The sequence below is a fragment of the Danio aesculapii genome, chromosome 23, assembly GCF_903798145.1.
Source record: "Danio aesculapii chromosome 23, fDanAes4.1, whole genome shotgun sequence".
NCBI lineage: Eukaryota > Metazoa > Chordata > Actinopteri > Cypriniformes > Danionidae > Danio > Danio aesculapii.
This window is the reverse complement of record NC_079457.1, coordinates 387178-403149: the sequence shown is the minus strand read 5'-3', so window position 1 is coordinate 403149 and position 15972 is coordinate 387178. Positions and strand designations below refer to the sequence as shown.

The window sequence follows — 15972 nt, the reverse complement described above, 5'->3', positions numbered from 1 at the left end:
AATTGTGGAACCAACATCACTACTGCTATACACTTTTATACACATATACACTTATTTAACAACACACTTTACATGCCAATTTGCACATAACAGCTGCACATATAACATTGTTTATAGTAATAAACACAAACATACACTTGTCAATCTGTATATTTGCACTCACTACTTACTTCTATTGTTTTAAATATATTTATGATCTGTTTTTTGTCCTGTCTCTGTAATGCTGCTGCACTGTAGAAGCTCTGTCACCAAAACAAATTCCTCGTATGTGTGAACACACCTGGCAATAAAGCTCTTTCTGATTCTGATTCTTGGAAACATACTAACATACTAATCATACTAGCATGCTAATTCATACAAAATCCATGCTAACAACATGCTAGTTAATACTAAAAACATGTTAGCAACATGCCAATTCATACTAAATTCATGTTACAACATGCTAGTTTATGCTAGAAACATGCTAGCAACATGCTAATTCATATTAGAGCCATGCTAATATCATGCTAATTTATGCTAGAAACACGATAGCAACATGCTAATTCATATTAGAGCCATGCTAACATCATGCTAATTTATGCTAGAAACATGATAGCATAATGTTAAATCATACTAGAAACATGCTAATTTATGTCAGCAACTGCCTAGCAACCACTCAGAACACCATAGCACCTGTCTAGTAACATCTTAGAAACTGCCAAGCAACCACTTAAAACACCCTAGCAACCACCTAGCAACACCTTAGCATCTGCATAGCAACCCATTAGCAACCACCTAGCAACAACTTAGCAACTGCCTAGCAACCAACAAACAACACCTTTGAAATCACCTAGCAACTCTTAGCAGCCACTCAGAACACCCTAGCAACCGCCTAGCAATGCCTTAGTAACCACCTAGAACACCCTAGCAACCAATCAGAACACCTTAGCAACCACCTAACAACACATTAGCAACCACTTAGAAACCATTCAGAACACCCTAGTTATGCCTTAGCAACCACCTAGAACATCTTAGCAACTGTCTAGCAACGCCTTAGTAACCACCTGGAACATCATAGCAACTGCCTAGCAACCAATCAGAACACCCTAGCAACTAACTAACAACACCTTAGCAACCACCAAAAACACCCTAGCAACCGCCTAGCAATACCTTAGTAACCAGCTAGAACACCATAGCAACTGCCTAGCAACGCCTTAGTTACCACCTAGAACACCCTAGCAATTGCCTAGCAATGCCTTAGTAACCACTTAGAACACCCTAGCAACGCCTTAGCAAGAAACATGCCAATCCATACTAGAAACATGCTAACACATATGTAGTTATCTCTCTATGCCGACTGTTTTAAACTTCTTCAAACCCACTTCAGTTATTTACACTTTAAACCTACTTCAAACTACCAGGCTCTGCTTTCTCAAGCCGCCATACAGTCTGTCTATGAACTTACTGTTCTACTGTTCTAGTTTATTCCTGATACTATTCCTTTATCAAATGCTGACTTGTGGCACAGTTTCTGCATGGAAAACATCCTCGTATGAACGTGGACTTCTCATTTCTCCCTGTATCTGAATTAATCATCAGATCTGATACATTTCTGCATCTCTTCAAAGTAAATAATAGATTATATTAAATGTATTATTTAAGGATTCGTCAGAAGGTAATATATGCCACTCTTCATGGATTGTTGATGTAATAATCTTGCTATGTTCGTTGTGTGTTAATGTGCAGTTTACTGAAAACTCTTTGGATTTCTTAGTAGGTTTAATGTTTTTAAAATATCTTGTCGCTGTAGTTTATTTACCTTCCCTAGTCTGATGTGTGAAGACAGATCGTCCTCGTGTGATTAATCATGGAATAATGAAATGAACATGAGAGTGGCCGTCTAATGAATGACGCATTGTGATTGACTGTGGGATAAAAAGAGGATTGTGTGAGGAAGGCATTGTGCTGAAACATCTGTGTTTTAAATCAGCGGAGCAATTACTTAATGAGTGCGAATCAGTACCTTATTTTAGATATCTCCCTGATGATGTGTCTAAGATTGAGGAATTTCTCACAGTATTTCCTCTAATATTTGTTCTTCTGGAGAAAGTCTTATTTGTTTTATTTCAGCTAGAATAAAAGCAGTTTTTAATAGTTTTAAACTCATTTTAAGCTCAATATTATTAGCCCCCTTCAGCAATATTAGTGTTGGATTGTCTCCAGAACAAACCACTGTTATACAATGACTTGCCTCATTACCCTAACTTTACCCTAATTACCCTAACTTTACCCTAATTACCCTAGTGAAGCCTTTAAATGTGACTTTAAGCTGAATACTAGTGTCTTGAAGAATATCTAGTCTAATGTTATGTGCTGTCATCATGATGAAGAGAAAATAAATCAGTTATTAGAGATGAGTTATTAACACTATTATGATTAGAGATGTGCTGAAATCTGCTCTGTTAAACAGAAATTGGGGGGAAATAAACAGGAGGGCTGATAATTCTGACTTCAGCTGTATATAATCATTAAATAGTTTGTAATAATTCGTCTAACGTATCTTTTGTTTACATTGCACTGAAAGCCACGCACGAACTCTCACCGCTAAAGCATGAGATCATCTCTACTGTGTGTGTCTGGAGGGTGTGAGTGTGTCGGTCCGCTGGCGAGCCGTGCGTGCACCGATCCCAATATGTGCACGTCTCCATTAGATATACCGAACTTGTGTGCGGAAAAGACCCAATATGTGAACGCCCTGCTGCTATAGTTAATGCAGAGTTATGGTTGGACAATAATTGGATATCAGTATATATCGCGGTACACTTCTTTTCAATAACGGTGATGTGTTTTAAACCCCATTTCCAGTATTTCGATATAAATTTGCATATATATATACAGGGCATATATATTTTGGTGGCATATGCGTCCGAAATGTAATCTGTGCGCCCTCATAATATATTAGGGAGCATTTGTGCGACTGCATATAATGGCTGACCTGTTTCAATTTTTCCTAAAAGCCTGCTGAATCGCTCTTCCCTGCCGCTGTATTGGTTAATATTAGCTGTCAATCACTCTTTTGTGACCGGCTGAAGAGTGAACAGCACACAGGTCTGCAAGCCCCACCTAAAGTTACAAATAACGGCGCAGATGAGAGCGATCAGGACATGTGGTGGATGCTGATCTGCCAGCCGAGATCAAGCGAGTGTTTTCAGAGAAGGTGCCTGAATCTCGATGTGTTGCGTTCACTGTGTGTTCAGCACAAATGTCCACTGAATGTAAAATCTAACACTGAACACATCATCGCTGAAGAAGCTCGCCTTTACTGAGTTTACAATGAAACTACGGCTCATCACCAGGGCCAGACGGAATCTGCGGATGGTTTTTACTATTTCTGAGGAGAATTTTGGTCCAAATCTGCTGATTTCTGCTGAATGATTTTGGGAGTTTCATAACTAAAACCTTAATATGTGAAATAAAATATATCTTTGTAAGTTTTATTCAATGTTTACAATGCAAATCCAGTTAGATTCACTTTATTTGGTAAACAAAGCAAGTCTCTCATATAATATCTCTACTGAAAGACAGAATATTACTGTACACACTGCACTGTACATAAATCATTTTATTTTCATATTAGTCAATAATATTACTGTTATTAATATAAAAACTGAATAAATATAGATTTACACACATTTAATCAAGTAAATAAACAGAATCAATGATGGAATCATTAATAATCTGCAGAATTCTGCTCGCGCAGGCTCGTGGGGGCCTACTCATGACAGAGCGGTATTGCGCCGGTGGTCATGGCGAGACTTCTGCTCTGCCTGCTCATATATTGCTGCGGCTGACCCGCCTGCTTTACTCCACAAACACAGAGAAATGAAGATCAGCTCATAACGAGACCTTTAAAGAGTATTAGAAGTGAGACTTTACTTTAGTCTGTTCTTTCCTGAGATGTAGATTATTCTCTATTTAGTTCCTGATGATGACTGCTCTGCAGCTCTCAGCACTGAACTGAAGGATTTATTATAGTCTTTGTTTTGTAGCAGAAATATTATTGATTAAATTAACATGCATATGAAAACAATAGTGCTAAATAAACATTTCTTACTTCACTTGTGTTTGATGTAAACCATAATGTGTTTTCATAAAGGAGCAGACGTTTATAGCAGATAACTCCCATTTAAAGCCGCATCATAATGAGAAACGTCATTCAGTGTTAGTATTATTGTCATTATCATCATCATTAATATTCTATTATTAGACATCCATTTAAGAATTACAGCTTATATATATAGAGTTGTATTTATTTGATAGTTTATTTCACATTTCTTGTTTGTAAAGGCTAAATACAAATAAAAATCAACATCTTTTTTTGTACTGTTTTTATTTATACTTATAAATAAAGTTATAAGAGCCTGGATGTTATTATAGACTTTGACAAATTCAGTGTGCAGACATTGGTGTGTACAGACATCCATTGTGTGCAGTCTAGCCTGTTTTTTCCTGTCTTTTTAATATTTATACCGATATCGTAATTATATCGTATCGACTGAAATGAAGAGATATATCGTGATGTAAATGTTTGCCATATCTCCAGCCCTATGCAGCGTGCGTGCATATTAGCCTCGGTATACGCTTGACACATTAAACTAGCACACAGGTGGCATAAGTTTGTTTAGCTGCAGCAGTTTTGTTCTGTGCTACAGAAACGCGGCGTACAGAAGCCTTTACGATTAATTAACCGTAATGAATTAAAGTGAAATCGGCTGATCACTGCATCCCTAATAACGATATCAGTGTGTAGGCCTTCACTACAATCACATCCCACTCACTCACTCGCTCGCTTATGGTGACTCCCGCTCTGCACAGCCTTCAACTGCAGCTCGAGCTGTACTGAACAGACACACTTCATCACTACAGCGCCCGCTCTCCCACTCAACTCAATGCGTTTCTGATGTCCTGCTCACACTGTTTTGGAGAACCGGAACGAATTGCCTCGGGTTCGCCAGTTGAACAGCTCTGCCATAGACTGACAGAGGCATGAAGCACACACTTACACTGATGCACACCTGACAACACACACACACTGCTGTTTCACATCTGACGCTATGATGATGTAGCTCCGCCCTCTTCTGAAAAGAGCACAATCTCATTTGCATTTAAAGCGACAGTCACCAAAACACCACAGTTAAGATCAAAGCCACAAGGGTCAGCTTCAGAGAGAGAGAGAACAGCATCTGTGTGTTATTCTCAGCTCAAACACACACACACACACACACACACACACACACACCAGACATGGCAGAGATCCAAAAGGGGAATAATAGGTGCCCTTTAATGAATATTAATGAGAGATTAGCATTTATTTGAATATTCTATTAGAACGGGACTACTTTAGCTGTGCATTTATCTGACAATAACCAAACGCCTCAGAATGACCATCAGCCAATCAGAATCCAGCATTCAGCAGACCTGGAGTATATGAGAGTGATCATTCATTCATTCATTCATTTTCCTTCAGCTTTATTTATCAGGGGTCACCACAGTGGAATGAACTGCCAACTATCCCAGCATATGTTTTACACAGCGGATTCCCTTTCAGCTGCAACCCAGTACTGGGAAACACACACACACACACACTCATACACTCTGGCCAGTTTAGTTGATCAGTTCCCCTATAGCGCATGTGTTTGGACTGTGCAGGAAACCGGAGCACCCGGAGGAAACCCACACCAACACGGGGAGAACATGCAAACTCCACACAGAAACACACACTGACCCAGCCGGGACTCGAACCAGAGACCTTCTTGCTGTGAGGCGACAGCGCTACCCACTGATTACTCCCTCAGGAAAGCATCAGTCAGACTGAGCGCCGTCATGTGACGCTGCACTTATGTAAGCTGGATTTGAGCTCTGGATAATCTCTTTAGTAGATCTTTCCTGCTCTGACCAACACACCTCCTCAACACACACACACACACACACACACACACACACACACACACACACACACACACACACACTCTGACATGTGTTAAGACGTCACACTGGTGTCTATATCAGCAGTAGCCATCATGAGGCGTCCACTGGCGTGATCCTCAACACACTCGCTGTGTATTTCTGGCCTGTTAAAGTCTGAGAACACACACTATCAGACGCTGCTGGACTCAACACTGCTGGACTCGAACCTCACAGTAGACTCAAACATGAGCGTGTGTGTGTGCGTGTGCGTGTGTGTGTGTGTGTGTGAGAGAGAGACAGAGCGTACATGTAAGAGTGTGCGTGTGTGTGTCTGTGTGTGAGTAAGTAGCAGTGTGTGTGCGTGTGTGTGTGAGAGAGAGCATACATGTGTGTAAGAGTGTGCGTGTCTGTGTGTGAGTGAATAGGAGTGTGTGTGTGTGTGCGTGTGTGCGTGTCTGTGTGCGAGTGAGTATGTGTGTGTGAGAGAGTGCGTGTGTGTGCACAAGTTTGTGTGTGTTTAAGTGTGTGTGCGCGCGTGTGTGAGAGTATGTGTTTGTGAGAGAGTGTGTGTGTGTGCACGAGTTTGCATGTGTTTGAGTGGGTGGGTGTGGTACGTGTATGTGTGTGAAAGAGAGAGAATGCGTGTGTGTGTGTGAGAGAAAGTGTGTGTAGTTTGCATGTGTTTGAGTGTGTGGGTGTGTGTGTGTGTGTGTGAAAGAAAGTGTGTGTGCACAAGTTTGCGTGTGTGTGTGTGTGTGTGTGTGTGTGTGTGTGAGAGAGAGCGAGTGTGTCCATCAGTGTGTGTGTGTTCGTAAATGTGTGTGTATGTGTGAGTGAGTGTGTCCATCAGTGTGTGTGTGCGTAAATGTGTGTGTGTGTGTTTGAGTGTGTCCATCAGTGTGTGTGTGAGAGAGTGAGTGTGTCCATCAAAGTGTGTGTGTGTAAATCTGTGTGTGTGTGTGTGTGTCTGTGTGTGTTGAGCGAGTGTGCCCATCAATGTGTCTGTGTGTATGTGTGTGTATGTGAGTGTGTCCATGAGTGTGTGTGTGAGAGCGTGTGTGTCCATCAATGTGTGTGTGTGTGTATGCGAGTGTGTCCATCAGTGTGTGCGTAAATGTGTGTGTGTGTGTGTGTGTGTGTGTGTGTGTGTTATTGAGTTAAAGGCTCAGCTGTGACTGCCGTGACTCCAGTAAAGGGTCTTTCATAATGGAGGACAAGCTCTTACACGCAGAGAATTCCTGCCAACACACACACACACATGCACACACACACGCACACACACACACACACGCACACACTCCTCAGATTAACACCAGCAGTGGATTACAGGACAGCTGAGCAAGTGTGTGTGTGTGTGTGTGTGTGTGTGTGGCGTGTGTGTGTTTTCAGGCTTGAGTGAATGCATGGAGTCTGTGTAGAGTGTGTGTGGAGTGTGTATAGTGAATATAGAGTGTGTGTAGAGCGTGTGTGTAAAGTGTGTAGTGTGTATGTGTAACCTGTGAGTGTGTGTGTAGAGTGTGTGTAGAGTGTGTATAGTGTTTGTGTAGAGCGTGTGTGTAAAGTGTGTAGTGTGTATGTGTAACCTGTGAGTGTGTGTGTAGAGTGTGTGTAGAGTGTGTATAGTGTTTGTGTAGCGCGTGTGTGTAGTGTGTAGTGTGTATGTGTAACCTGTGAGTGTGTGCAGAGTGTGTATTTGTGTGTAAAGTGTATGTGTGTGTGTGTGTGTGTCTATGGAGTGTGTGTAGTGTGTGTTTGGAGTGTGTATAGTGTGTAGAGTGTGTGTGGAGTCTGTGTAGAGTGTGTGTGGAGTGTGTATAGTGTGTAGAGTGTGTGTGTAGCATGTGTGTGTAAAGTGTGTAGTGTGTATGTGTAACCTATGAATGTGTGCAAAGTGTAGAGTGTGTGTGTGTGTGTGTGTGAAGTCTATGGAGTGTGTGTAGTGCGTGTTTGGAGTGTGTAGAGTGTGTGTGTAGTGTGTTTTCAGGTCTGAGTGAATGCGTGGAGTGTGTAGAGTGTGTATGTAGCATGTGTGTGTTAAGTATGTAGTGTGTATGTGTAACCTGTGAGTGTGTGCGTGTAGAGTGTGTGCAAAGTGTGTTTGTGTGTGTATAAAGTGTATATATGTGTGTGTGTGTGTGTGTGTGTGTGTGTGTGTGTGTGTGTGTGTGTGTTTTCAGGCCTGAGGAGCCGAGAGCAAACAAGAGAAACCACGGCCTCGGCATTCCAAATATTCCCTCCCCGAGGCTCTGTGTTACCATGGGGCAACACACACACACACACACACACACACACACACACACACACACACACACATGCAGTCACTCACACATACACACACAAATAGACTCCTTATACACATACACACACACACACACACACACAGACGCACACACACGCAGTCACTCACACATTCACAGACTCCTTATATACACACACTCAAGCATACACAAACACATAAACACACACTTCCTCATGCACATACATACACACACTCCTCATACACACACAAACATGTACACACACTCACACACAGACACACTTACACACACAGTCACTCACACATACTGTGCACATACATAAACAGAGGCACACACACACACTCTCTCTCTCTCACGTATGCACACACACTGATTTTCAGACACACACACAAACGCACACACACACACACTCATGCACATACACACACTCACTTACACAAACACACACTCACTTATACTCCTAACACAATCAAACATTCACTCACTCACTCAGACACACACACACACACACACACACACACACAGAAGCAGCCAGAAACACACTCCGTCACGATTACACCCAGATAACCCCAAAAGATCAACTATCAGAACTGCCACAGCTCTGCTGAGTGCTGGATTCTGATTGGCTGATGGTCACTCTCAGGTGTTTGGTTATTGTCAGATATAGGCACAGCTAAAGTAGTTCCGGCAGGTTTAGGCCTCATTACAGCTCCATATCACTACACTAACATTACACCACATGTCTGCTGAGTGCTGGATTCTGATTGGCTGATGGTCACTCTCAGATGTTTGGTTATTGTCAGATAAAGGCACAGCTAAAGTAGTTCCAGCATGTTTAGGTGTCATTACAGCTCCATATCACTCCGCTGAATGATTTCACAGTCAGAAATCACATCAGAACACAACAGGAGGCTTTGGAGGAGATGTGGAGGACACTAGTGCTGCACACAGGAGAAGTTTGAGGACACTCACCTGACTAACACACTCACACACAACATCTCACAGTGGACTCAGCAGCTGTAACCATACATATATATATATATATATATATATATGAATAATGACCTCCAGGTCCTATTATTAGACAATAATGGCCACTCCGCTTCACCACATCCACATCTCAGGTGTGTATCTCTCTAATAATCCAGATGGTGTTCAGAATAAAAGACTGCATGTACCTTATCTCTAGCGCACTCAGTGTCGATTATCTGCTCACACACTTGATGAGCAGCACTATGAGCTTTTCAACACTCCGAGTGTCTGCTGGGTCGAGTCGTATCAGCAGCACATGTACAACACAATACACACTCACAGAAACAGCACACACACACCACCGTCACCAAAACACAAGCCTGCGTGAGTGAGTGTGTGAGCGTGTTAGTGGACAGACACCCGTCAGCTTCAGGAAACACCGTTAGTTATGAAGACATCAGTGGCGGTTCTGGAGCACAGAGAGAGACTGGGGGTCCGGGGCCACAACTCCTGCTTTCAGGAGACCCTTCATTACACTCATCTAATGCAGAATTATTTCACAGTCTGCTAATTATCTTTCATTATTTTATTCATCACTCCGCACTCTCAGGAAGCTTTTTTATATTTAATCCTTTAATAAACATGAAGCATTTAATCTGACAGATATTAAAACACACTGGACAGGAGTTCAATTACAGTTAAATATCGGCTTAATTAAACAATACTTGTTCAAACTACTTATATAAAATGAGTTGAAACAACACAATTCTTCAGATGTTTGGTAGATAACTGAATTGCTTTATGTTCCATCCACTTAAATTTGTAAACACTAATAAGTAAACTTAAATCCTTCATGTTGTCTCAACACAAATGGATTGTGTGTAGCGCAGGATCATTTACGGTGTATTTATATCATCATCTGAGCCTCAAACCTTTATAAAAATTTACATTTATTCTGGTGAATGTTTACTTTTAGGAAGGCTTCGACGCAAAGTATTATACACACTGAAAAAAGTGTTGCATGCAAAACTGTTTATTTGTGTTGAATTTAAACAAACAAATTCAATTTAATACATTTCAACTTAATTTGTTTGTTTAAATTCAGCCCAAATAAATTGCTTACAGCCACTTAACATAAAAAATGGAGTAAATCCAAGGAATCATCTATGAATAATTTTTCAGTGCACTGTAAACAATGCTGTCTTCAACACAATTCCTTCATGTTTTCCCAACTCAAATTGATTAAGTTCACTTAATAGTTTTTACAAATTTAAGTAGATTGAAGATAAAACAAATAGGTTGTACTAAAAAAAACGTCTCATACTAAATAAGTAGCTTGAACAAGCAGCAAAAGTCATTATGTGAGTGTAAACGAGACTCCTAAACCGTGTCTTTAAGACGGAGAACAGTAGTGCAGTGCTCAGCATATATGAGGACACCCCTTTTGAAAATGAATATTTTCCTCTCAGTGAACATGGGTAATCTACAGTTGAAGTCAGAATTACTATTATACAGTATGTCTGATCATATTTGTTTAATAAACATTTTAAGGTCAATATTATTAACCCCCTTTAAGCTAATTTTGTTTTGGATTGTCTCCAGAACAAACCACCGTTATAACTTGCCTAATTACCCTAACTTTACCCTAATTACCCTAGTGAAGCCTTTAAATGTGACTTTAAGCTGAATACTAGTGTCTTGAAGAATATCTAGTCTAATATTATTTACTGTCATCATGATGAAGAGAAAATAAATCAGTTATTAGAGATGAGTTATTAACACTATTATGATTAGAGATGTGTTGGAGAAATCTGCTCTCTGATAAACAAAATTTAAGGAAATAAATAAACAGGGGGGCTAATTATTCTGACTTCAACTGTATATGAGTACACCCCCTTTAGAAAATGAATATATTTCTTAAACAGATTTATTAAAATAATATTTCAGTTACTGAACATCTTTAGAAATAGAAAGATAATGCATTAAAATGCATGCAAAATATTCCAAAAAACACTACAAGCTACAACATTAACTAAACTGTTCATATTTTATTTCTCTTGATTTTAGCAAATTGATTTTAAAATGTTCCTACCGTATAAACTTGGGTTACTAGATTATGAACCATTATTGCAGGTTATTTTGTTAGATAAGCTCTAGATTTGGCTTCAGCACTGACCAATCTAATGTATATGCACTAATAGAATACAGCAAAGTATCCTACAGAAAATATTGATATAAATGAGAGATCTGTGAGGGGCGTACTTTAGGCATGGGCCGGTATAAGATTCTGGCGGTATGATAACCTTGCATAAAATGATCACGGTTTTCGCGGTCTCATGGTATTGTGATTACTGCTCTGATTACTCTCTTTTTAAATGTCTGAGTAAAAAACTAATTTTTTTCCCCTTTGAACACAATATATTTTAGTTTGAGAAACATTTATAATATTCTGGAGCAGTAAACACGTCAGGCTAAATTAAATCAGATCAATCACTGACTTCTGCTGTCTTCATTAGTTTCAGAAACACTGAATTCTGCACAATTTAAAACACCATCTTTGGATATCTTTTCAGCTGGAGATAATGCTGTCCTAAAAAACGTTAATAAAAAATCTTACACACACCTTAGGAACGGTATTGCAGGACATTTTTGCCAGTTTAAAACCTTGACTTTTCCAATCCACGGTATACCTTGAAAACGGTTATCGCCCATGCCTAGTGTACTTAAATATGCTGAGCACTGTATAAGCAGAATAATACACACTGCTCTGTTAAAACATGAGGCAATAATGAACAAACACTCCGCTTCACATTAACACTTCAACTGTGCATTGTTGACTAATAATTCAACAGCCATCAGTAAGAGCAGATTAGCCATCAGATTGGTCAATCATGACATTCCAAGGTGTGTTATCGTCCAATAACAACTGATTAAACACAGACTTATAATATAATAATAATAGTAATAATCAGCAGGTTAGTGTAGCTCCATTCATCCATTTTTCTTTCTGCAAGCTTTAGGTCTAATTAATGAACTGAGATCAGTGTTTAGTGTCTGATAGTGTAGTTTAGTGTAATAATCATCATAATGTAGATCCAGCCGGTGCTTATTCAGAATAAAGCCTTCAGTCTTGCACAGCAGCTGCTGATGAACCTGTAGTGCTTTACTCTGATGAACCACCGGCTGGATCTACATTAGCCCTTACTTTTCTCCCTTTGCAACTGACGTTTTGCATGTGCTGGAACACATCACTTACCGCTTGTTGTTCAGTCTAGTTAAGAACAAACGTCTTGTATAAATATTCCATAACTGCGCTATCACAAATTTGGCCGAGCTTGTCAACACCAGAACCGCCACTGTTAGAAAGTAAAAACCCGCCACCAGTTAAAGGCACCCAGACGTCCCAGAGTTTCCATCAGTGTTTATCAGGCTGGTCCGCATCATCCATACCTGCTTCTATCCGCATCCGGCCGCTGTGATTGGCTCTCGCTGAGGATCCCATGATCCTCTGCTTCATCTCGGAGGACAGAACGCGGCCCTTCTGCATCCACTCCTGCATCTTGTTGACGGTGACGCCGGGCTGTTTCGGCACCATCGCATCGCTGACCGACTGGTGCTTACGATCTTCGCTAGGGTTTGCGCTATCACTGCAACCCATTCGAATATTCGAAAGCGAAGTTTCCTCGTAAGCGTTTGCAATCGAGGAATATTTGACTCTGCTATCGCTGATGGAGCGCTGCAGCATCGGTTTGGTGTTCGCTTTGAGAATATTCTGCAAACTTCTACTCTGCGGAGACCCCACGCTACAAGACTGCGCAAAGAACGTAATGAATGCAGAATCCAAGCCGAACGGCTGCTGACCGCTGCGCTCTTCTGACAAACACACATCACTTTTATCGGTGGATTGTGTGCTAACGCTATCATGAGAGCGACTCGAGCTGCTCGCCTGATCCACAAATCCGTTATCTTCCACTTGACCATCAAAGCTGATGTTGTGCATTGTGTTGATCAGCAAATAATAGGCCTCTTTGAGCTGCGACTTCAGCCGGTCTGTCTCCTGCGTGGACTCTGTTTGTTCAATAGTGTTTGTCTGTCTGTCATCGCAGTTGTTTTGCGTGCAAGACTCATAAAAGGGCAGAATCTGGTTATCATAATAATCGTCGTCCTCGCTGTCCACCGAGTGGTGCCGAGGGGCCCCTTCCCTCCGCCCGGGGGCCGCTGTTAGTTCCAGATCAGTGGGGAAAAAAGTTGGACTTTGTAACGCTGGCATGCTAAAAGCTCCGCGATACTCCTCTAGAACCCGAATTAAATCGTTTCCGTCAATATAATCAAACATGTTGTTGAGTTTTGGGCTCCGCTCGGTGATGTTTTTCCCGGCCTTTTGCTCGAGTGCTGTAACATTCGCGTCTTTATTCTCTACCTCTTGACCATCTGCTCGCTTTAAACACTCTGTTTTGGAGTTTAAATCGCAGTTTCCGAAGCCGATCGAGTCTCCGACCGTGTGGAAGCGCTTCGGTTCGGTCTGTTCACTCTGATCCACCGCTCCGCCAGCGGGACCCCCGGGCTCTGAGCCCCCGCTTCGGTGTACTCGCACCGCCGCCGCAACCGCGCACCGGGGGACCGCGCTATAGCCGAGACCCGGCGCCCGGATCCCGGTCACACAGCTCGGTTCACCCCGCATCTCATCTGAAATATAACCCCTCTCTGTCTGCGTTTGAGAAACTTTAGCTTTACCTTCTCTCTCCCGGCTCGCGTCTTTCCCTTTGGGTTTCTTGCCCCTGAGTTTGGCTAGAATTGTCCTCCGCAGAGGATCAGCCATCGGTACCGGTCCGATCCTCCAGCGTTAGTTCCGTTCAGCGGCGCTCCGAAGCAGAAGAAACCGAGCGAGAAGCGCGTCTGTGCGGCCAGGAGTCTCCGACACGCCGCGGTCACAGCGCAGCTCCATGATCCACTGAAATCAGATCACACACACACACATACACAACACACATTCACAGTGTCCCCCCCCCTCTCGCTCTGTGTGTGTGTGTGTGTGTGTGTGTGTTGAAATAGTTCAGATAGTTTCTGTGGGGGTTAAAGGTTTAGAGGCGGAGCTCAAACAAACTCCACATGCAGCTCTGCAGCTCCTGAGGAACACTATACTGGAACACTTGTAGCTGCTAGCAGAGAGTAAAACACTTTAGATAACAACAACAACACTAATGTTTTTCATGAAAATACAAATAAACTTAGGTAATAAACTAGTTATTGTTTATCCACACTCAATCAAATGTTATGTATGCACCTCTATCTAATATTTTTGAAAATACCATTAAGTTAACTAGTTATATGCATTTATTATTACACAATATACAGTTAAAGTCAGAATTATTCGCCCCCCTTTGATTCTTTTAAAAAATATTTCCCAAATGATGTTTAACAGAGCAAGGAAATGTTCACAGTATGTCTGATAATAGATTTTTTTTTCTTCTCGTGAAAGTCTTATTAGTTTTATTTAACTAGAATAAAAGCAGTTTTTAATAGTTTTAAAAAGCCATTTTAAGGTCAATATTATTAGCCCCTTTAAGCTATATATATTACAGATTATTTCCAGAACAAACCACTGTTATACAATGACTTGCCTAATTACCCTAACTTTATCCTAATTACCCTAGTGAAGCCTTTAAATGTGACTTTAAGCTGAATACTAGTGTCTTGAAGAATATCTAGTCTAATATTATTTACTGTCATCATGGTGAAGAGAAATCAGTTATTAAAACTAGTATGTGCAGAAATGTGTTGAGAAAATCCGCTCTGTTAAACAGAAATTGGGGAAAAAATAAACAAGGGGGCCAATAATTCTGACTTCAACTGTATATATATATATATATATATATATATATATATATATATATATATATATATATATATATATATATACACACACACACACACACAAAACCGGTCAAACGTTTGGGGTCATTAGGATTTTTAAAGGTTTTAAAATAAGCTTTTCCTGCTCACCAAAGTTGCATTTATTTAATCAAAAGTACAGTACAAATTGTGAAATATTATTAAAATAACTGTTCAAAAGTAGTTTATAATTGAATTTAATCATTTATTCTAGTGATTTTAAAGATGAATGTTCAGCTTCATTACTCCAGTCTTCAGTCACATGATCCTTCAGGAATCACTAATTAATATAAATATTAATAATAATTACTATTATTACTATTATTAATATTATTATTATTAATGGTGATAGTAATAAAAGCAATAATGGAGTAACAATTTCATTTGAAACTACATAAAATAAGAAAGCAGTTATTTACAATTTTAATCAATATTTAACAATGTTTTGATAATTATTTAATAAATGCCACCTTGATGAACAGAATAATTTTCTTAGAAAAAAAAACTGACCCCAAACTTATACATATAGTAAACAAACTCACATATTTTAGATATTTCCCAGTAACTCATCTCTAATAACTGATTTATTTTCTCTTCACCATGATGACAGCACATAATATTAGACTAGATATTCTTCAAGACACTAGTATTCAGCTTAAAGTCACATTTAAAGGCTTCACTAGGGTAATTAGGGTAAAGTTAGGGTAATTAGGCAATAATCATTGGGGGCTAATAATATAGACTAAAATCCAGTCAAACTAAAGGAAATAAGCCTTTCTCCAGAATTAAAATAGGAAACACTGTGAAGTGCCCTTTAAAACATCTCTGTAAAAGAGCAGGAGGGCTACTAATTTAGTCTTCAACTGTGTGTTTTTGTATACATCTAGGCCTTTAGATTAGATTA

At 40.2% G+C, this 15972-nt stretch overlaps 1 protein-coding gene across 2 annotated transcripts in view; it reads right to left on the bottom strand.

Annotated features, from left to right (window-relative positions):
• The window catches only part of syde2 (synapse defective 1, Rho GTPase, homolog 2 (C. elegans)), a 50675-nt gene extending 36470 nt beyond the window's left edge, over positions 1-14205 (bottom strand). Inside the window, exon 1 of one of the 2 annotated variants that reach the window (XM_056449952.1) lies at positions 12627-14205. In XM_056449952.1, coding sequence (XP_056305927.1) covers positions 12627-13995 — 1369 coding nt within the window. In that variant the 5' untranslated portion in view covers positions 13996-14205. The remainder of the gene's footprint in view (positions 1-12626) is intronic. The other variant, XM_056449953.1, reaches the window with a different exon arrangement.
• Between the last annotated feature and the right edge of the window lie 1767 nt (positions 14206-15972).